Here is a 24,099-nt window from a genome sequence, read left to right as displayed (position 1 = left end):
CATTATAAAAATCTATGTTACAGGGGCGCCTGGGCAGCTCAGTGGGTTAAGCCTCTGCCCTCGGCTCTGGTTCTGATTCCAGGGTCCTGGGATGGAGCCCCACATCAGGCTCTCTGCTCAGCAGGGAGCCTGCTTCCTCCTCTCTCTCTGACTCTCTGCCTGCTTGTCATCTCTCTGTCAAATAAATAAATAAAATCTTTAAAAATATATATATGTTACATACGTTTTATCACAACTAAAAACAAGCAAAAGACACGTTATTAAGTAAATAACGGCAAAGGATGAAGTACAACCAAGACAAACAGCACCAAGGCGATATACAAAGCACTGACATCTGGGGAAGAAATGGCTATCGTTTGATGCTACCAGTTTGGCAACAAGATGGAAAGTGTTCAGATTTACTTTAATTTCCACTTTACATTATAACAAATATAAAAAATATCTGTAATAACAAACTGCATTTTTATGGTGACAGAAAAACCTAAGATGCATAACCTTGCTACTCTGAATTAAATTAGCTTATTATTAGGACTACATATGAGAATACATATAACCATTTATGACTATATATGGCTATACTCTATTATTCTAAGCCAACATCATAAAATGATGCCCTATACCAAAAAAGTCTTCCCCAAAAGTTCCCAAATTATAAGCCGCAAATGATGATATAAAATAAAAACATTCCACAATGAAAATACTTCTATATTTAAGTTCTTCAGCTGGGGCTAATACTAAGTAAACTAATAAGGAGACCCAATGTCACTGATACTTCCCTCTGTCAAACAGAAGCTGTGACAAATGCTAGAAAGGAGAGGTACACGGTTCTACAAGGGCTTACAACAGGTGTAATCGGACCTCAGCAGGGCTTCCTTAAGATGGGAGGGACAGGAGCAGTGTAAGACTAAAGCAAGAGGGAGAGGAGTACAGTCAGAGGAGCCTGAGGTCGGGCTGGAGAATGTGGGTGCTCACTGGCTCAGGTATGGAGTTCTCCTCTCTGCCAAGGACAGTGGGGAGAGAGCTGAGGGTATCTAAAGCGGAGGGCCCTGCCTAAACAGATCCAAGCTTGGGAAGGCTGTGCTGGCTCTAACATGGTAGCCCTGAAGAGAGGCACCAGGAAGCAGAAAGTTTAAATTGATAATAAACACAATAATCCAGAAATTACTGCATCTAAACCACATAAATAATGACCAACAGGAAGGAAGCGCAGATAATTGTCCTGGTTTTTTTTTAAACAGACATTAAAAGACAATAGTACACTTTTATTTAGGTGTATGATACAGAAATTTAAGAGACTATGATATAAAATGTAACAACTCTACAAATTTAACATTATAAAAATGTAATATAAAATCAAAACATATCAAAAATGTTCTCGTTTCTTGGTCAGACCCAAGGTGGCCTACTGGAGGTCTATGGAGGGGTTCTCGGGGGCGGGGGGGTGGCTGAGTACCAAGAACTGAGGCCCTGATTACTTCCCCAGTTCTCACCCAGGGCTTTTATGTTTTCTGTGATAGGCCTCTAATAAGGTTTAAATGAAGAAGTAATTTTGCTACTGAGACCAAGTCTGAAAACTAATGGTAATACCTGTAGCCTCCAGGGCCCAGTATAAAGATCAGAATCAGTCAGTGGGAGAGCAGTACCTCAGATAACTACACCTTATGATTCCCATTTGGTCTAAACTTCTAATTTCCTTCATGAAAGCTGGTACTCAGAAAGTCCCTTATCTCTATCTAATTCTCCTCCCAAAGGTTCAAACTGTTGGTCACACCCGCACACCTATCAGAATTCTGACAGAGAAAGAGAAGAGGAAGGGAAAAGAACTGGGAAGACAGAGAAAAAGGATGTATAAGTATCAGCCTCACCGGGACCTGGAGAACAGCTAGAACAGCTAGTGCGAGTACAGACTGGCACACTCACTCTGGAAAAGTGGCAATGTCGCTAACACTTAGCAATTACGCTCCTGGGCGCACACAAAACAGAAATGCACTGGTCCACTCCCCAAAGGGTATGTATACAAATGCTCAGAGCAGCAGTGTTCCTAACAAGCTGCAAACATCCCACACGCTCATCAACAGCAGAATAGATAAATAAAGCGGGGCACATTCAAACGGTGAATTCTGCCCAGCAACGAGACCCAGCCAACTCCCAGCCAACTCCCATAAGCACAAAACACAAGTGCATCTCACAGGTAATGGGGGTGGGGAAAGAAGACAGACCAAAAGTGTGTACAAAGGGTTTCTAGTTATAGATGATGCTCAAAAACAGACCCAAATGAACAGTCCTATGTAGAAATACCTTCATCTTTACCTTACTACTAAGACCCAAATGAATCCCAGTCTTAATATATTAAGAGCCAAAAACTTTTATTAAGTAAACCTAGCAGAAAATCTTAATGACCTTGGCCTTGGCAAAGATTTCTTAGATACAACTCATAAAACATAAACTACAAAAGAAAGAAAACCCAATAATTCGATTTCATAATGATCTATGATCTGTGCACTTTCCCATATACACTTTCAATAAACATATTACTAAAAATTAAATGAAAACAGAAGCAACCGCAATGACTGAATGGAGGGAGACCACACAGTCAGCCACTGTCATCTCTTCTCACCACTCAGGGAAAGTCTGTCCCAAGTGCATTTGCCCCGCAAACTCAGAGTATGGCTGAGGTGACGATGAGAAAGGGAGAGACAGTCACCACTAACTACCCCACCCCACCTTGGGAGCTGGAATGGGTAGACAGAAATTACAATGAAGAGGGAATTTTGTTTTCTCTTTTTTCTTTCTTTTTTTTTTTTTTTTTTTAAGTAATCTCTACACCAAACGTGGGGCCCAAACTTACAACCCCTGAGATCAAGAGTCGGACGCTCTAGCGACTGAGCCAGCTAGGCACCCCAGAAGAGGGATTTTTTGGTAAAATCTGGCTATCCTTCCATGACTGCTCTTAGTTCACCACAGAGACATGGAGGAAAATACATTTGACACAAGAGCAAATAAAAGACACCTTGGTCCTGGACCCTTTCCCCCGAATACCCTTCACTTATCTCTCCCATCCTGATTTTTAAATATTCCCCCCCTCCCTTCCCCTTATTCTTCCAGGCTTCCCTTTTTGCTTTCTGCAACCACGCATCATTATCATATGCCCTTTTTCTTTCACTTATGAGGCTCCAAAATAAGAAAAGGAATTAAAATACACACACAAAAATAGCACAGGTTCTCTGTGTGTTTCAAATGCCCTTCTTATGCTGGGGTAGGGACAACAATCTCTATGACTTCTCACAATCCTGTTTATACAGCATCGGCAGAAAATAGTCCACAGCGCCAATGTTTTTATACTTTCTCCCTCTTCCCTTCTCTCTTCTCCTGAAGAAGGTAGTTACCAATTTATAAATTCAATTAAGTCCTAGCTCTGTGGGATACTATAACCTCAGCTAGCCCTTATCTGCTACAGTATAAAGAGCCCTTTTAACCCCCCAAAATGTCAAACACCTAACACACACACACACACACACACGAAATGATCCTTTTGGTATCTGGGAAAATGCAAACTTCTGACAGACTGTGAACTTTATTAATTAAAACAACATTTACATTTCACAAGAGCAGATGGGAGCAAAGCTTTGTGTGAATGCAGGTTCCGGGCTCTGTGGGACCTGCCAGGCACAGACTCCTCAAACTCCCCACCCTCCCAGGAGTCCTCATGTAAAGACTGGGAATCCTCACTCTGAGCACCTTGGGCTCAATCCTTCTTTACTGATTAAGAACGGTCCGATTTTGTTCATGAGTTCACTGAAGAACTAGCAATACAGCTGGACAAAAATTTTAATGGAGCAAAGTTTCTTCTGCTCACTGAGGTCCTTCAGGGGATGATGCATCAGAGGCCTCCGCACAGCGTGCGCATGTGTACGCCCTCTCTCCCGCCCTCCCTCTCCATCCCTCTCCATCCCTCTCCTCCCTCCTCACTTAGAACTTGTATTTGGAACTGTTTAATAAATGATTACCACCTTTTTGCTAGCTATTATCATGATTACTACTCCTTTTCCTCCTCTTCCCTACCCACTCCATCCCATAAATTTCCAAATTCCATTAGTGTTATGGCTAAGAAAAGTCAAGAAGAAACAAAACCTTGAAAACCTAGTTTTTATATCAAACAAACGTTTGCAGCTTTCTTTTTTTCATTAAATGGGGATAGGTGAGGAGGTAACCTTCGAATGGTCCTCTCACTACCATATTTAAGATGAATACATTCACTCATTCAACAGGCAGCAATTAAAAAGCAGATACCGGTAGTTACGATTTGCTTCTAAAATCTGCAGAAGGGGCCCCCTTGCAACCGACAGATGTTCCTCTTAACTGGCAACGACATCCATCAGGTATCACGTGGTTTGTTGTTGTTTAATTCATTCAATAATGTTCTCTGTCCTTAATTTAAAAAACCAAGTTAACATTTTCCCCTTTCTCCAAAGCTTAAAACCAAAAAACAATTATAACTTTGTCACCCCAATGGATTTCATCCTATGAGTCAGCCATTCTGAACAGGACTCCTAGCATCCCCTACAAAATAACATTCAATGGACCCCCACTACTTTGTTAAAGGTAAAAATATAATCTTAAATGTCAAGGTTTTACTGAGATCTGTGTTAAGAAAATATATTTTCTTATTTAGGCTCCAAAATAACCTTCAAAATTCCATATATTGCTTCAAATCAGATTTATTCCTTAATGAAGGATCCTAAGTCCACAAAAGTAAATTAGGTTTGTTTTTTTGTTTTGTTTCTCCCATTTTATAAAACTGTCTGAACAAGAATTGATTCAACCAACACTAGATGTCACACAGGACTAGCAATTCCTATGAAGCAGGTTAAAAATATGAGATGGAAGAACTATTAGGACATCACTGTTTGTATTTATTATATTTTATACTTAGAAATGTTGCTTCTCCACTGGATGGCCTGAAATATCAAAAGATCATTGTATGCTGCAGTGAACAAAATCAATTGTGGAAAATGGTAAGTTTTGGTTTCTTGCAAACAAGTAGCTTCTCCCTTCTTTTAAAGAAGACAGGCTTTCTTCATCATTTTTACTAAAAAAAAAAGGAATACTGACCAGATGTAAATTCGAAATAGCTTTAAGACTTAAGGTCATGACTCAAACACTCAAACAGCTAAATTTAAACAAACAAACAAACAAACAACTAAGACTTTCAAAAACTGAAGTAACTGGAGGACGAGGAACTGGAGGATGTGATGTAATGTTACCTGATGTTACAAGCTATTTACATTCATGGGCACAATATAGCATTACTAGGCCATGAATTTTTTTTTTAACTTCATATTCTTGTTTCTCAAATTTTTTCAGACACATTAAAAAAGACAAAAGATTTGGCTACTCATTATTGTATGCCTTTTGAAAAGAAGAGAAAAAAGGCATAAGTTCTATTTTTTAATATATATATACATTAATGAAGCAACTTCCTTGCAAAGTGTTGGCTGACCCATAAACTACATTTATCACCCATGAAGTCAGCATATCACAAGGGTCATATATGTCTAAGCACCCCCAAAAGCATAACAAACAAGCTCTGGTAAAACTGTGTATAAAGCTGTCACAAGCCTAGTGGCTGCTTTCTAAACTTTGAAACCATGACCACATGCAACCTCCCTTTCCATCAAATTTAACTACAAGAGCATAGGTAAAAAGACTTTTAAAATAGTAAATAACAATAATAATAAATAAATGTAATTACCAAAATATTTTAGCACCTTTCCTTAGAAGAATGTATTTTAACCATAGAAACCTCACACATTCCTAACATGTTTCTCGCTAAGATTCATCCATTCTGTCCAACCTTCAATTGATCAATGCAGAATTCATGCTACTCAGAAGAGCTGACATAATTATTGCCGCCATCCCACTGAGAATGCTCTTCCTGGTAACAAACTCCAACATTACAGTTGGCATCCGGACCGCTCACTATTTACACCGCTACCCTCTCCCCTTCCCATCACCACCATTTTACTGGCAGAACACTCACAAGGCTCAGGATTGTTTTTCATCTCAGCAAACAAGAGTGTTCAAAATCGGATGGCTAGCCACAAACCAGGAGTTAGAAACTACATAAAAATAAACACAAATGTGAATACATTTTTCTATTTTCAGTTTCTGAAGAAAGCAGTTAATGTCTTATTTGTAATGTTCTAAATTACAGCCAGGAGCCTTTTTCCTAATTACACTAATAAATCGATTTAATGTCATCATTGTGCCATCGGCTCACGTCTTCCACACACTAGTGTACTTGAATTAAACCCATTTTACCATGGTAGCTTCTTCGCCTCATTTTTCCCCAGTGCTTTTCCTCGATCATCCTCAACTACTAAATCATGCCTCCATAATATTTTCCTAAATATTAAATCTGTGAACAAAAAAGATAACCTGAAAACTAACCACCGGAGAGACAAATCAACACACCTTCAATACAAAATATCAACATGAAGTATAAACTATTAGGTAACCAAGAGAAAGGTAAGCATCAGCTGTATGCCCAGGAACCTCAATTTAAAACACTATGTAGTATGCACAATTTTGGCAAACAGAGGTGAACACAATATTTACATATCAAAATGGGCAACTATACAGCCTCATTTCTGGCTGGAGATAAAAATATCTTAATTCCATTTATTAAGTAAAATAGCCATTTTAAGGAAATACCTCCTTTTACAGGTATAAGCATTTGACTGACAGATAAAATAATTGCTTTAAAAACACTTCTGAGTCATTTTGTCCTTACCTGCAGGCACGAACCATTACTGCATGCAGTGACTGTTCCATTTCCTAGCACAGACTTGAGGGAGCATCATATCTCTTTCAGAATGTGACTAATCTGTGGGTTTGCAATTCCTAAGCTATTTACAAATGGCACTCCCTTTCCACATAAGAAAATATTTATGACAACCAAAAGCCAAGTATTTTTAACCTACATGGTACAAATCATGTTGGTAATTTTGTAGCAACAACCTCAAAATACAGGAAGAAAATCTAATACTATTATTTCCTTAAAGAAAGCAAGATTTTTGTTTTGCAGCGAAGTAAATTATTTTCTAAAGCCTCCAACAGCTGTCACACATGAACGAGCACTCTGCTGGGCTACGGTGTACATGCTGCAGCTGATTCAGCTTCACTATTTTTTTAAAAAATCAATTACCCTTTGTAAAAGCAGAACAGCTGGCCCAAATACACATCTTCAATACACCACAATGACCAGCATGCAGTACAATACGTTATACAGCAAACTTAACAAGGAAAAAAACACGTCCTGGTTTGTTTCTTAGCAATGCTACACCATTAATTGTTCATGCAAGAGATGTAGCTGTACCTTTCTGAAGAGGACGACTTCTCAGAGTTAACTGACATCAGCAGCTCAATCTTCTGCTTGATTTCTGGAAAAATCAGAAAATATTCACAACCAAGATTGCCTGCCCTTGCTTTCAAGCTTTATATCAACAGATTTTTCGTCTCTGATCCCTTTTGTTCAAAAAGAGGCCACAAGATTCGCAGTACTTCTGTTAGGACTGGGATTCGATGGTGCTATAAAGGGAAAAGCTCCAGAGGCACCAGGCCTTGCTAAACTATGCACATGACTGTTTATGAAAGCAGGAAGTACCATTTCTTTTAAGCAGAGGGGTGTTTTCTTTTTTAAGGTAGAACTAGCACGGCTCTGCCAGAAGATTTCAAATGCAGCAAATTAAAACACAAACAAGAAACACTCACCACTGCATTCGATACCCTAGATCATCTGAGAAGCCTGGGTAAGAAAGGTATGAGCTGTAAGGAACAGATGTGCAACCCTTGGCTCCTTGCATTTCATTGGCCCTAAAAAATATGGCTCAGTGAATCATTTTTGTCACTTAAGAATGAAATGTTAAACGAGAACCCCAATTTATACATTGGAATTTTTTTTAACCCCTGTTATAATTTCTTGCTTGTCTTTAATTGAAGAATCTGCCTAATACCTAGTCCCTAACTCCTTTAGAAAAAGACTTCTATTTTACACCTTAATTCTCCCCTCCTCCTTCGCAATACAGCACAAGTGAACAGCAACACCCAGTCACCGAGCAGATAATATACTTGTCCTTTTAGGAAAGGACTCACAATGCCATCTGCAACAGAAATGGAAGCACCAATTCAATTTAATTAAAAGAGAATTGCCGATACTGATTTGGGAAAAAAAAAAAAAAAAAAAAGATAGACAAAAAAAGGAAAGGAAAAAAAAAAAAAAAAGGGAGAGGGGAAAAGAAAAAAAAAAAAAAAAAAAAAACCCTAACACATTTCCTTTAAAAATACTAATGACTAACCTAAAAGTACGTAATTTTATGTGAGTAAAACTGACAAGGTCCCATTAGACTATTTCACATGCAAAGCTGTTTTCCTATTCGTAAATGTGATTTCTATGCATAATAAAAAGTTCACACACCAAACATAAAACACCTGGCCCCTAAAATACAACGAGAGGCAGTCACAGGAGTCCAAAGTGGACCTCAAGAGTTTGGAGGGTTTTACGGGGAGAACAAATCTTAATTTTTAAGAATATTGATTACAAAAATCAAAGGAATATGGAAAGATAGAAAAGGAAAAGGGAATAAAAATTAGTTTGTTGTTGTTGTTGTTGTTGTTGCCTAAAATACAATGGACCTGTTTAGAATATAGCCTTTCAACGTTGTTAAAATAAGGGATTTTCCAAATTGTTTAAGCTCTGGCTTCATCCAGTGGGCACTTCATAAAACTGGCACAAACAGAATCTGCCACAGGCTGTGGCCAAACTCCCTAACCACCGGGGAGAGCACACCACACGGTGGTTAAACGGAGACGACGACAATGAAACTTACCTTGAGGATTCCTGCGTGGTTAACAGAGTACCGTACGGGGTGCCACAGCAAACATTCAGTAAGCCCCCACCCCCACCCCACCTTCAGAAAATCACAGAGTTTAAGAGCTCAGGCTCAGCCACCAGCAGCCGTGGATTTGAAGGCAGGCTCCTCCAACGTTTTTAATAGCCACATGACCTTGGGGAAATTACTTAGACTTTCTAAAAGCCTCTATCTCCTCTCCTATAAAATGGGGATAATAACGGTGCTCGGAAAGGGCTGCTGTGGGGATTTAATGAAATACAGTGTTCCGTGACAGTCATGCAGATGGAGGGTCGTGCCGGACAGGGGTCAGCCCTCCCTGTCTACTGCTAGGGAGTGTCTGGCAGAGAATAGCAATCCTCAACAAATACTTGTTGAATGAGTTAATAAGGTACATACACTAGGTCTGTCCTGCCTTCAGCAGCTTTTCCACAGTTTTGATCCACCTTCTCCCTCTTGCTATCAAGCTCAATATATACTTTTTTGTCACTATAGTTTGATTACATATGGAAGTGTAACTAATCTGTATCTCAGCCTCCCCATGTAGAGAGTTACTCTGTTTCTTAACTAGCCAAGTCAGAAATGTGGTTACATTTGAATCCTTCTTCATTGTGGTGATTGCTCATTTCAAAAAGACAAAAAATTCGCACTTCGGTGTGCAGAAGATCTGTGCACATAAGCTGAAAGACCCCAAGTTTAGGGGCACCTTGGTGGCTCAGTCAGTTAAGTGTCTGACTCTTGGTTTCAACTCGGGTTGAGTCATGGTCTCAGGGTTGTGGGATCAAGCCCAGTGCCAGGCTCTGTGCTCAGCGCAGAGTCCACTTGTCCCTCTTCCTCCCAGTCACGTTCTCTCTCTCTCTCTCTCTCAAATAAATAAATAAAATCTTGGGGGGGGGGGAAGACTCCCAAGTTTTGTTTTGTTTTGTTTTTAAAGATTTTTTTATTTATTTGACAGAGAGAGAGAAATCACAAGTAGGCAGAGAGGCAGGCAGAGAGAGAGAGGGGAGGAAGCAGGCTCCCTGCGGAGCAGAGAGCCCGACGCGGGGCTCGATCCCAGGACCCTGGGATCATGACCTGAGCCGAAGGCAGAGGCTTTAACCCACTGAGCCACCCAGGCGCCCCAAGACCCCCAAGTTTAAACCGCACAGCTCTTAGGGAAGTGTATAAACATTAGAAACAAAAGTTAAAGCTTTGAGAGCTCCAAACCAAAATGGTTTCCAATAATGCACGGACAGGTTTCTACCACCATTTTCACATTTTCTTTAAACCTTCAGATTTGTTTCTAGCTCCCAAAGGACTAAAACGTTTAGGAATATTCACAAATACTACGTGAATACTGTATACTCTGAAGCCGGTGTATCCTGTCTACTCTACTACCTACTCCTCCTTACCAATACCGGCCATAGTCTGATTCCTCCCCACATTCATTAACAACTCTAGAAGCCATCCCACCACAACGCCTTCCATGCGATGTTCATATTGACAGACAGGTCTTCCAAAAACCCTTGGCTAAGGACCTCAGCCTCCTGAACCCCTCACTCTTACACACACTACAAATTAGCTGGCTGTTCCTCTATTTCATTCACAGTATCTAGGATCCTATACTTTTTTTTTTTTTTTGCATTTAAGTCCACCAATATTTTCCTTAATGAATGATGGTCTTTCTGTTACATTTAGATTTTCCCCACACCAAATTTTTTAAATCACCCTGTTTCCTTCCAATACTTTATAATTTTATTTAGCCTGTAAACCTTGGACCCTCTTAGAAGGTATTTCAGCCTATGAATTCATGTAGAGATCCAGTCTGCTTTTATAGTTAATTTAAAACCTTATGTCCCCTACGCCCACAATTCTAAATTACTCTCTTCACCACCACGCCTCAGTTCTTCCAAAGCAGCAGTCTTACAACCCCGTAAATACATATTTATTCAACCAACATGGTCTCTATTTATTCATTCAGGCCAATGAGTACTAAGGCCACACGTCTTTATTTCACAAAGAAAATGAACAAGTGGTTCCTATGTAGTCTGAATAAGCATATTCAAAATTATGGTTGAGGGGCACCTGGGTAGCTCAGTGGGTTAAAGCCTCTGCCTTCGGCCTGGGTCATGATCCCAGGGTCCTGGGATGGAGCCCCGCGTCGGGCTCTCTGCTCAGCAGGGAGCCTGCTTCCCTTCCTCTCTCTCTGCCTGCCTCTTTGCCTACTTGTGATCTCTGTCTGTCAAATAAATAAATAAAATCTTAAAAAAAAAATTATGGTTGATTTTTTTTTTGTCACAATTTTGTTCTAATTTCTAAGCAACATTATGGGACAACACAAGTTTCTTGTTTTTCTAATCCTTTTGTGTTCTTATGATTCTCCTCCTAACTCTAGGTGCTTTGCCGTTATCATCTTTTTTCACACAGACCTTACATGTTAGCGATACTTCTCTTGCATGACCTCTTTTTACTCACTGACTCTTCCATCTATTCCACAACCAAAGGACACTGAGGATGACTACACCTGAATTTTGAGCCCCATATTCTCTCCTGCAACCCAGAACTGTGGGTCCTTCTAACCCTACTGGACATCTTCCCCTACATACATGGTCCTGACATGCCCTGAACACAGCATCTTTTTTTTTTTTTTAAGATTTTATTTATTTATTTGATAGAGAGATCACAAGTAGGCAGGGAGGCAGGCAGAGAGAAGGGGAAGCAAGCTCCCTGCTGAGCAAAGAACCCGATGTGGGGCTTGATCCCAGGACCCTGAGATCATGACCTGAGCCAAAGGCAGATGCTTAACCCACTGAGCCACCCAGGCGGTGCCCCTGAACACAGCATCTTAAAGCTAACCTCATCAAAGCCTCAGTCTAGGATCTCCTGTTAAAGTCTTCATCTCCCTGAACAGCAGCAGCGTTGCCCTCCTGAGCCAGAAATTTCTGAAGGATCCCAGACTAGCACCCCTGTCTCATCTGGGCTACCATTACCACCACTCACCCTTTTCAATCTATTTTATGTTCCAGCATTACTCAGCACTACTCTGTGATCCCCCAAACATACCATGCTTTCTCACACCAACTCTTTTCTGACACAGTTTCCTTCCCTGGGATCCCAGTGCCCAGTCTGCTTCTGCTGCACCCCCACCTCCCTTTTCTAATCTCAGCCCAAGTGCCACCTCCCCTCCGACAGTGCCCAGACAGCACATACTTCACCTCCTCTGCCCCTCTGCAGATCACATACACTTGCACTAGAGAATTCCTAAAATATATGCACTACTTGGCCAACACCCCTGAGACCAAAGCTTCCTTAGGGACGGGGACCTGACAGTTCACTGCAATTCACACTTACTTACTGAGTCTTTGATGGTTTTCTTAGCCAATTCTAGTCAAAGTTACAATCTAGCTAACTTGGTTTCCTTAAATATACATTTCCAGATACAATTAGCCAGAGCGTCCAACAACTGCAGACTTAGGAGGAACCTCAGAGATCATCACCTAGCTGGACCACCTGAATTTATGAAGAAGAAATCGGAGAGTTAAAAAGATAAACAACTGGTAGCAAGAATACTCTTCACCTTCCCCATAAGACCACCGTCTCTGAGAGCTATAGTTAAGTTTCCAAAGACGAGCAACCCAAGCAGAACATGCAGCTTCTTTAAAATCAGCTTCGGGACGCCTGTATGTCTCAATCCGTTCTGTCTGCCTTCGGTTCAAGTCATGATCCCGAGGTCCTGGGATTGAGCCCCAAATCAGGCTCCCTGCTTAGTGGGGAGCCTGCTTCTCCCTCCCCTTCCCACTTGTGCTTTCTCTCTATCTCAAATAAATAAACAACATCTTTTTTAAAAAAAAAATAAGTAAAATCAGCTTCTAAATTCTATTTTCTCATATCTCCAATTAATTAAAATCATCACTATTGGTCAGCTTTCTCCATTACAACTGCTCCGTCTATGACATCATACTCTTATTATTCATCACTTTACACACCAGAAGGGAAAAACCAATTCACCATGATCTCCCAACTCATGGTCTTCTAACCAACCCATAGACCTTCTTCACAAAAACCTTTTATTCTCATACCTACACTTTAAAAGATACTCAAATTCCTTGTAAAGATGATTATTTTTAACTCTTCGGTTAATGGCCTACTATCTCTAATATTTCATTTTCCAATTAATAACATGAGTCTGGAGACACATGGCTGAGTCCAGAGCTAAGCCCGTCCCTAAGAACCCAGAATAGCAGTTACCAGTAAGTGCTATTAAAATAAAGTCCAATAAAGGATGTGCTTCACAGATCAGACAGCCCGGGAGGGAAAGTGGGCAGCACCAAGTCCACCTGGATCCGGAGAGCAGCGGCAGCATGAGACTACCATGTCCTGTACAGCACTACACACCCACCACGAGCTCACGTGGGACGCCCCTTCCTTTTAGGACATGGAAATTAAATAAGACCTCAATTCTTACACCTACATCCTTTTCTCATGGGTGTTATTCCAACAGATTTACTAAACTTCTTTTCTCTTGCCAAATTCTTTACATAATCATTCACAAAGCTGATTTTATTTTGAATACACACAAATAAGGAGGATTTTTTTTAATTAATGCTTTATATATATTTGGAACCATTTCAGGCTACAAGAAACAGGTATGTGCTCAGTTTGCTTCAGGTGATAGGATAATACTGCAAGAAAACATCTAGAAGTTAAGAATAGAAAAATGCCTCCACAGGCCTCCCAGTGAGAATCTTGCTCAAAAGACAGGGCCGCTCTTGATACTCGGTTCTGTTACCAAGTGCTCTGAGGGATTGCTCTCCATCTTAATGCTTCCCCATTCTGGTGATTCAACACCTCTGTGACCGTAATTCCACTTCTCCTGTCACTACCAATTAACTGCTTCTCCGCTCTCTTTCACATGTTCACAGACTCTGCTGCCCCGGGATGCTGGCTAGCAGCCTTCTCTCTCTCTCTCTCTCTCTCTCTCTCTCTCTCTTTCTCTCACACTCTCTCTCTCTCTCTCTCGGTGTCTCCAACTTCACCCTGCATGTATCTTTAAGGGGCTCCCATTTAAATAAAAAACATTGGGCCTGCAGAAGCTTTCTGGCTCAAATGTCAAGCCCTGATATTACCATCTGGGACCAAGTACTGTGTTCCCAACTCAAAATCAAAGACAGACACAGACGATACCCTTCATAAAGGGGTAGGAGTAAAGCAAGCTCTGCAAAACCACTAAGAAGGTCGGTGACTAACTGGCCAACACCATGAAGACAGTTCAATCTTAAAAAGGAGTCCTTGCTATCCCAGCATTCATTATTCAAGTCATCTTTTATAAGAACACACAGAAAAGCAAAAATTGTGCAAACAAAAACAATTGTTAATGAACTGACCATTCAAACTGTCCCCGGTTATCCCTAGCCTCTATATCCACCCATCAACCCCCTTCTCTCTCTCTCTCTCTCACTGATTCTCATATACTCCCAACAATTCAAATAGAATGCAAACCCAGAACAAAGTGAAAACTGAAAAACGGCAACGCAAGGTGCAACATTTGACCAAAGATAATAATGAAATGTTGGAATCCCAAGTGAGGACAGACACTGAGAAATTAGGTCATAGGAGGAGTCAGGAAGGTTAGTAATTGGTAAGAAAAATCAACAAGGACAATAATATGCCAAGTGTATCAAGAATGATAATCATTTATCAGTGACTAATGGGGAAAATAATAAAATTCTTAAATAGTTTACAAAAATGTCCTTCATTACAACTGCATTGCCAATTAAAAGATACCCAATCACTTTATTATATAAAATTTAGTATGAAAGCACATGTCAAAAACAACTGACACTTGATACATTCTTTGTACACTCTACTACTCAGGACTTATTTTTCAATTACAATTCAAATTTTGATAAATAAACTTACTTTCCAAACCTGATTTTATTCTTCAAGACAGAAGTCCCAATTTCACCCCCTTCCTTAAAAGTAGTCTTTTTCTAGTATCAAATTTCCTCATGCTATAATCCCCCAACAGGGTTACTTGTGTTCCTGAACATGGTACGGTGCCAGTGGAGTACACTGTGTTCACGCCAAACCCTACAATGGGGCGGAGGTGGGAGGTGGAGGGGACTGGAGGAGGAGGAGGAGGTCTCCAGCTGGTGAGGCTTCAATCTGAACTTTCACGGTAGCTGTTGCTGCTACTTATGAGAAACTTCATTTACTAGAGGAAATATGTTTCCTCTGTCACTTCTTAAATTATTACTGAGTGCAATTTATAACCTAAAAGAAAGATTAGTTTAAAAGGAAAGGTTTGCTACTGATTTTCAAGTTGTAGTGAGAAAAGTGGGTCAATCCCCTCAAACTGGGATTCCCATCCTCACTCACCCCCAGAAGCCTGCAAGCAAGAGGCAAGGAGAAGAGGAGCCAGGGGCTCTGGCTGTGTCTGCACCAGCCCCAGATCCAGGTCACCCATCCTGACTCTGCAGGGGTGCCTTCAGACTTCACAGTACATCAGACATTATTTGTTAGCATTGTTTTTGTTCTTTTCATGCTGAGGAATTTCAGGACAACTAAATACAAAAATGCATTAAAATGTGAAAATACGCATGCTTAAATAAATGTTTCATTTTATTAGCATCATCATCAGTGTCCTCCCTCTATCAGTAATGAAACTAATCCCTGAAAACTGCCTACACATTTCTCACCACAGCAGAGGATCATTAATAGTTAATCCCAGCTGCTAAACAGAACAAAGGCACTCTTACCCGGACTCTGTTGGGGAGACAGAAGAAGTAACACAAGTTCTTAGAAAACTGAGCTGTTACACTCAGGGTGAGAGATCCAATGCTCTGTTTACCATGAGATCAAGTTTAAAGCTTTCTCTGTTTTACACTTATAAAATAAATACCGTTTATAAATTTTTCTGATATAAGAATTTTAGAAATGACAGTACTCAGAAAAAGGAAGTATTTTATAATCTTAATTAAAAGACTGTATTTCATACTAATTATTTTTTTTTAAAGATTTTATTTATTTATTTGACAGACAGAGATCACAAGTAGGCAGAGAGGCAGGCAGAGAGAGAGGAAGGGAAGCAGGCTCCCTGCTGAGCAGAGAGCCCGACGCGGGACTCGATCCCAGGACCCTGAGATCATGACCTGAGCCGAAGGCAGCGGCTTAACCCACTGAGCCACCCAGGCGCCCTTTCATACTAATTATTAACATACAACTGAAACTACTCGATTCTTTAATATTGTGGCTTACAATGTCATAAATTAAGACATTTTAATTCCATTTACAATTTTGGCATATAAAGGACTGTGAGTTTACCAATGCAATGAATTCTTGCTTTCCAACTCCTTTAGTAAATTAAGGTCCATTCATACATCTTGAGAAGTAAGTTCACTATCTTAAGAGGTGATAAAATTATTTACTTATATAAGAAAAGAAGCCCTATCAAAATATGAAATATAAGGAGGGATTAGAGTCCCTAACTCCCAATCTATGTTAACTTTCAAACTTAAGAACTGAAATAGATGATGCAGGACAATTTGTCCACCTTTCTACACTCCCTCAGTACCAAAAGGCACGGTACTAAATGCTACCTGAACAGGGGGAGGAAGAATGTGTCTCAAAAATACATAGGGCAAAATTCCACTCCTCAGAGAGTTCACAGCCCAATATTTAACATTTAGCTTGAACTATAAGGCCTACTGGAGCCCTTTATGTGAACTAACTCAACAACTGAAGAAAAGGTACTTAACATAAATTCCATTTTGCATGCACAGAAACTAAAGCTTTGAAAAGAATCTCTAAAACTTCCAGAGCTAAACAGTTCCATTTAAAATAAAATCAAAAAAGAATACAATACTGAGGAATCCAAGGAAATGACAGACATGCACACTGAAAATGCAAAACACTGCTGAAAGAAATTAAAGACTTAAATGAAAAGACACCCTGTATTCATGGGTTGAAGACCTACCATTATTAAAATGGTCAGCCTCCCCAAAATTGATCTACAAATTCGCACAATTCCTATCAGATTTCTTTTTTTTTTTTTAAGTTTTATTTATTTATTTGACAGAGATCTCAAGTAGGCAGAGAGAGAGAGAGAGAGAGAAGCAGGCTCCCAGCTGAGCAGAGAGCCCGATGTGGGACTCGATCCCAGGACCCTGGGATCATGACCCAAGCCGAAGGCAGAGGCTTTAACCCACTGAGCCACCCAGGCGCCCCTCCTATCAGATTTCTAACTGCCTTTTTTTCCTTCCAGAAATGGGCAAGCTGACCCTTCAATTCAATCCTTGAAAAAGAACAAAATTGGAGGACTCACATATCTCGACTTCAAAACTTAATACAGAGCTACAGTAATCAAAACAGTGTGAAACCAGTATAAAGAGATGACATACAGATCAATGGAATAGAGTAAGATTCCAGAAATGAACCTTCCCATTACAGCCAAGTGATTTTCAACAAGAGTACCAAGGCCATTTGATGGGGAAAGCGTTCTCTTCAAAAGATGGTGCTGGGGGCGCCTGGGTGGTACAGTCAGTAGGCATCTGACTCTTGGTTTTGGCTCAGGCTGTGATCTTAGGGTCATGACACAGAGCTCTGTGGAGGGCTCTGCACTCAGTGCAGTCAGCTTGGGATTCTCGCTCTCCCTCTGCCCGTCCTGCTCATGCTCTTACTCTCTCTCTCTAAAATAAATAAATTCAGAAAAAAAGAAAAGATGGTTCTAGACTACTAGATATATACATGCAAAAGAGTAATGTTGGATTTCTATCCACAGCACATACAGAAGTTAGCCCCAGATGGATAAAAGGCCTAAATATAAAGGCTAAAACTATAAAACTCTTAAAAGGAAATATAGATATAAATCTTCATGATTTTGGATTAGGTGGGCTTTTTAAACATGACACAAAAAGTACAAAAAAACAAAAGAATAAATAAACTGAACATCTTAAGAATTACAAGATTTTGTGCATCAAAAAGTAATTATCAGGGCATCTGGGTAGCTCAGTGGGTTAAGCCTCTGCCTTCGGCTCAGGTCATGATCTCGGGGTCCTGGGATCGAGCCCCACATCGGGCTCTCTGCTCAGCAGGGAGCCTGCTTCCCCCCTCTCTCTGCCTGCCTCTCTGCCTGCTTGTGATCTCTCTGTGTCAAATAAATAATTAAAATCTTTAAAAAAAAAAAGAACAAAAAACAGTATCAAGGGAAAAAAGGTAATCCACAGAATGGGAGTAAATATTTGCACATCATTATATCTGATAAAGAACCAGAATCCTGGGGAGCCTGGGTGGCTCAGTTGGTTAAGATACTGCCTTAGGCTCAGGTCATGATCTCGGGGTCCTGGGATCAAGAGCCTACTTCTCCCTCTCCATCTGCCTACTGCTCTGCCTACTTGTGCTCTCTCTCTGTGTCAAATAAAAACCTTCAAAAAAAAAAAAAAAAGAACCAGAATCCTGAATATATAAAGAATTCTTACATTCAACAATTAAAAAAAAAATTTTTTTAAAGGGCAAAAAAGATCTAACAGACATGTCTAAAGAAAAAAAAAAAAACAAATGGCTAGTAAGTACGTGAGAAGCTACTCAATGTCATTTGTCATCAGGAAAATGCAAGAGAGAACAATGAAATATCACTTTATACCCACTAAGATGGCTATAATCAAAAAGACAGCAGCAAGTGTTGGCAAGGATGTGGAGAATTTGGAAACTTCATTTACTGTTGGTGGGAACGTTAACCAGCACAGCAACTTTGGAAAACAATCTGTCAGTTCTTCAGAAAGTTCAACCAAGTGTTACCACATGACCCAACAATTCCCCTCCTCAGTATACACCCAGGAGAAATGAAAACATATGCTCATACTTTTCACAAAAAAATGTATAGACAAGTGTTATTCATAACATTCAGAAACTGTCAGCAACCCATATATCCATCAGCTGATGAACGAATAAACGAAATGTGGTATATCCATACATAAGAGAAATGTAGTTAAAGATTCATGCTACCACACGGATAAATCCTGACACATTATGGAGAGTAAAATAAGCCAGACACAAAACACGAATTGCATGATTCCATTTACATGAAATGTCCACAACAGGGATATCAGGAGAGACAGTAAGTAGCCCTAAGGGCAGGCGGGGGGAAGGAAAATGCGGAGTGTCTCCTCTAACGCATGAAGAGTTCCTTTTTAGAATGACAAATATGATCTGGAATTAGGTAATGGCAATGTTTTTACGAGATTATAGGCATTCTAAAAGCCACTGATACGTAAACTTTAAAATCATGGAAAAGGTGACCTACTAATTTTTTATCAAAAAACCAAAAGGGACGCCTGAGTGGCTCAGTTGGTTAAGCGTCTGCCTTCGGCTCAGGTCATGATCCCAGAGTGCTGGGATTGAGTCCCACATCGGGCTCCTTGCTCAGCAGGGAGCCTGCTTCTCCCTCTGCCTCTGCCTGCCACTCTGTCTGCCTGTGCTCACTCTCTCTGACCAAAAAAAAAAAAAAAAAAAAAAGTTAAAAAAAACAAAATTAAGGTTTCAGATGTTGCTGAGCCAGTATGAGAACCTGGACCGTGGAGCTCTGAAGCCGAGCTTCAGCCTGCAAGGGGGAGATGACCAGACTGAGCAGAGGGAATGGCCAAAGAAGGCATTTGACTTTCATTACTAGGGTTAGAGGACTCTGCCAGGTGCAGAAAAGTCCACTCCCAACAGGAAAATGGCAGAAACGAAGCCAGAAAGACCCCCGTCGTGTGGATAATCTGAGCTGCTTTGGTGACTGGCGAGAGCCAAGGAGGTACTGGTAGGAGATAACGCCGGAGACCCTGGTGGGGCTTTTCATGCCAGACAAAGAAGTCCTCTTTTCCATATGGTAGAATATAACCAACTATACAGCCAAAGCTAAAATAAGAGATTCAACAGGTGAATCAGAGTGAAAAGCAAATTTTTAAAACCTTATGTCATGCTCGAGAAACAATATTCAACTTCATGGCGCTATTTATGAGACTTGTCAATTCTCCACAATTCAATGTGTACCTTTCCGCCCACACAGTGCCCCTCAGGAACTTAGCCAATTATCACCTCTCTCATTTGTAAGTCCTAAAATTCTCACCTCAAGCATCAGTCCTCCCTTATGTCTATAAAAATCTTTAACAGAGGCAAGCAATAGTAAAGCCTACTTCCAAGGCTTTGTTGCTTTACAAAATGTTACGAAGTACCACAAATACTTTAGCAAATCAAATACAGGCTACTTTATTTTTGTCTGTGGGATTTCCTACCAATTACATAGAAAAAAAAAACCTCAACTAGTTCTCCATTTTAATATGCAAAAATCAACAAACTGGGACTTAAACATATCAAGGAAACAGAAAACCTTAGTTTTGTTACATCATAGTGACCTTGAATCGATATTCCAGAGTACAAATTCTTCATCCTTATCATCTCTGAGCATGTATCGAGTTGTTGGTTTCTAGTCATTAGAAAACAAGTATTTTGGGGTTTTTTTTGTTTGTTTGTTTTTTGTTTTTTTTTTTTTAAGATTTTATTTATTTATTTGTCAGAGAGAGAGAGAGGGAGAGAGAGCAGAAAACAAGTATTTTGAGCATGAAACAATACCTAAAGATTAAGACATTAGGATTCATAATTGTCTCTGTGATAACTAGCAACAAGAGTAACAACAGTAACAACTAATATTTCATACCAACCACAATGCGTCAGGAGCTTATTTGCTTTCTGTAATAACTCTTAATAATCTCATACCTCTGGGGACGCCTGGGTGGCTCAGTTGGTTAAGCAGCTGCCTTCGGCTCAGGTCATGATCCCAGCGTCCTGGGATCGAGTCCCACGTCGGGCTCCTTGCTCATCAGGGAGCCTGCTTCTCCCTCTGCCTCTGCCTGCCATTCTGTCTGCCTGTGCTTGCTCTCTCTCCCTCTCTCTCTCTCTGACAAATAAATAAATAAAATCTTAAAAAAAAAAAAATCTCATACCTCTGTAAGATCAATATTATCATTAACCCCATTTTGCAGATAGGGAAACGGAGGTACAGAAAGGCTCAGTAACTTACCACTGTTCACAGAGCCAGTAGACGGGGAATCTGAACCGCAGCGGCCCTGCACATTGTCTGGGCCCTCAACCATTATGCTCTCTGTGTGGCCCATTTAAAATATTCTCAAATTTTTCCATAGAAGAAAAATTTCTTCCTCTCTGTCCATCTTAAAATAATCATTTATGTGTTAAGCATTTGCGGGGTAAGGCCATTAACTTATATTAAGAGTTGAAAGAAAATCCAATTTTTTGGCTATAATTTGATTGCATTTTATGGGGCAAGCTAGGTTCTGAACCAGTACTGGGTAACTTGGGCACTCTAAGAAAGTCTTAGGATGTACTTCTTGTATTTAATTTTCCTCTTCATCCTAAGGGCCGTGTGCACTTATTTGCAGACCTACCAAATCACTCTCTTGGGGTGATAATGCCGACAAAGTCCTAGAGGTCATTCTGATGCACAGCCAGTGCTGCGAATCACTGGTTTTACATTTGGCCCCTGTCCTCCTTATTTAACTAAAAGGACAGTATTACCAAAAAAAAAAAAAAAAAAAAAATCATTTCACAAGCACAAATAGGCCAATCATGCCAAACAATATTCTATTTATTGACTTCAATCTAGGGAGTGCTAGATAGTTAACAATCCAGTAATTCCACTTCTTCCAAACCTAAGCAGAGAAACAGTCCCATGTGGCCTAGGAGAATCACACAAAGACGCTCGTCAGAAGCTGTATGCCACAGCACATAATGGTTAACAACCCAACTGATAAATGAACTATGGTACATTCATCCCACACAGCATTTGAAAAGAATGAGGTAGATCTGTTTACTGAATGATCTATAAAACTAAAACTGCAGCTTGCAGAATACACACAGTATAATACTACTTTTGTTATACACGCATATTTTCACAGTTGTACCTATGTGTGTATATGTATATACATATAAATGGGAAGAGTATATTCCAAAATGATTAGAAAAAGGTCTTCCTTACTTCTGCAGATGAAATGAGGAATGAGGAAATGGCAGCCAGAGAATTTTACATTTATGTGCATTCAACTTTTACAGGTATTATTTGTGTAATTAAAAATAATTTTCTTAAATGACATTAAGTGTTGCCAAATGATATTCCATTTAAAATACACCCCTTTTGTGATTATCCAGCTTTCAAATGGACATTCTGCAGGAAGACTGTCATCACACCCTTATAAATAGCCTCCAAAATGCCAATTTTCACTTTCAAATAAAATTTACAGTTTAATCAAGATCAAAGCAATGTCTGTTGGAATCCTGAGAGTGTTATACTGAAAGTGGAGGGGGGACAGCGAAATTCTTCTGACACCGTACTAACATAAGAAAGGGAATCTTGTGAAGGTTGTACAAATTGCATTTAAAACTAGCTTTAAAAACTAAATTCAGTCTGTCCCTTCTAAGTCTATCATGAGCAGGCTCTTAAAACAAAATAAAATTCCTGAGACAAATTGGTGAATTAAAAAAAAAAAAAGTATCTAAAAATGTAACTTAGCAGTCCAAAAATGATCAGGTTCCAGCCAATGGATGCAGTGAGCGTACAGACTGCGCTAGAGAAGAAATGTAGAAGCCGATGGACAAGGGTAAGACAACTAAATTGTGTAAGCAGAGTCATGGAATGTCTGCGTTCTTTTTTAGACAGTGCAGAGCGGAAAGGCATGAGCTTGAGAAACTGAAGTGCCAGTGCAATTACATAGCAAAAAACACGTCCCACAAAAGAACTACTGCAATGAAGAGCTAAGTATAAAACAACTCAAGAACAGAGGGTTAAGAAATTCTAGTCTTGCTTTTTCTTTTTTTTTTTTAGATTTTATTTATTTTTTGAAAGAGAGACAAGGCGAGAGAGGGAACATAAGCAAAGAGAGTGGGAGAGGGAGAGGCAGGCTTCCCACCGAGCAGGGAGCCTGATGGCGGGGCTCGATCCCAGGACCCCGGGATCATGACCTGAGCAGAAAGCAGACCCTTAATGACTGGGCCCCCCAGGTGCCCTAGTCTTGCTTTTATTAAAAATATAACTTCCAGGACACCTGGGTGGCTAGGGGGTTAACCCGCTGCCTTCAGCTCAGGTTATGATCCCAGGGTCCTGGGATCAAATCCCGCACTGGGCTCCTTGCTCAGCAGGGAGCCTGCTTCTCTCTCCACATCTGCCTGCCTCCCTACCTGCTTGTGTGCTCTCTCTTTCCTTTTCTCTGACAAATAAATAAATAAATAAAATCTTTTAATATATATATATATATATATATATATATATATATATATATATATAAATTCCTTCCAGTCATATCATTATCTACTTTAATAAAATGGTTTCTCGATTTATACTGAAATATGCTAGCCAATGTGTTTTTAATTCATCTGAAGTAACTTGCTTTTTCCTTTTTCTAAAGCCTAATTCTCTGAAACCTGGACCAATAACAAAGAAGGGGGGATAGGGGAAATATGTGGACTGAGAGCATTCTACTTCTTTTGGGAAAGTGAAGTATTCAGGTGCCTATTTTACTATTCTTCAAACTTACAGGGTTGGTTAGCTAACTCAGTTGGTTAAGTGTTCAATTCTTGATTTTTAGGTCAGGATTGTGAGATCGAGTCCCATGCCGGGCTCCTGCTCAGTATGGAGTCTGCTTAAGATTCTCTCATGCCCTCTCCCTCTGCCTCTGCCCCTCCCCCTTTCTTGAAAACAAAGAAAAACAAAAAACAAAAACAAAGCACTTACATTTGTATTTCATGTATTATATATATGAATGAATGCATAATTTTTTAATGTTTTTAACTTTTCACCAGTTCTTAACCAGTTTCCCCTGCTTTCCCTCCTCTGAACACTGGCAAAGCTCAGCCCCTGGCCTTCAAGGAATGAGTGACTCTGGATAGCCATGTGCTCGTGACAGCTGAAAGACTATGTGCCTTACCTTACTTAAGCCATTCTGGATTGAAACATTCACTTCACTCCCTCAGAGACTTCTGTTCTAAGCACTACTCGAACATCCTCACGGGTCTCTGAACGGTAGCGGAAGGTCTGCTTCGGCACCAAGGCTCCAGGTTAGGACATTGCTTTAAGCTTCTTACGGCTTTGCTTTGTTGTCCCTTACGGGAGCTACATATGGGCCCTTCCCACCGGCTCATTCCAACCTGATGAGTGCACTATAGA

At 40.1% G+C, this 24,099-nt stretch overlaps 1 protein-coding gene across 5 annotated transcripts in view; it reads right to left on the bottom strand.

Moving 5' to 3' along the window:
• LOC111155212 (SRSF protein kinase 2) overlaps nucleotides 1-24,099 on the bottom strand; it is a 252,401-nt gene that overhangs the window by 139,120 nt on the left and 89,182 nt on the right. For 2 of the 5 annotated variants that reach the window (XM_022515316.1, XM_022515319.1), the window contains exon 3: nucleotides 7,379-7,442. The exons of the other annotated variants lie outside the window; for them this stretch is intronic. In XM_022515316.1, the coding sequence (XP_022371024.1) occupies nucleotides 7,379-7,442 (64 nt within the window). The remainder of the gene's footprint in view (nucleotides 1-7,378; nucleotides 7,443-24,099) is intronic. 5 annotated transcript variants of the gene reach the window in all.

The sequence above is a fragment of the Enhydra lutris genome, unplaced genomic scaffold, assembly GCF_002288905.1.
Source record: "Enhydra lutris kenyoni isolate GAN:26980312 unplaced genomic scaffold, ASM228890v2 scaffoldscaffold40, whole genome shotgun sequence".
Lineage (NCBI taxonomy): Eukaryota > Metazoa > Chordata > Mammalia > Carnivora > Mustelidae > Enhydra > Enhydra lutris.
Note: the sequence above shows the minus strand (reverse complement) of the source record. Positions and strands in the feature narration are given on the sequence as shown.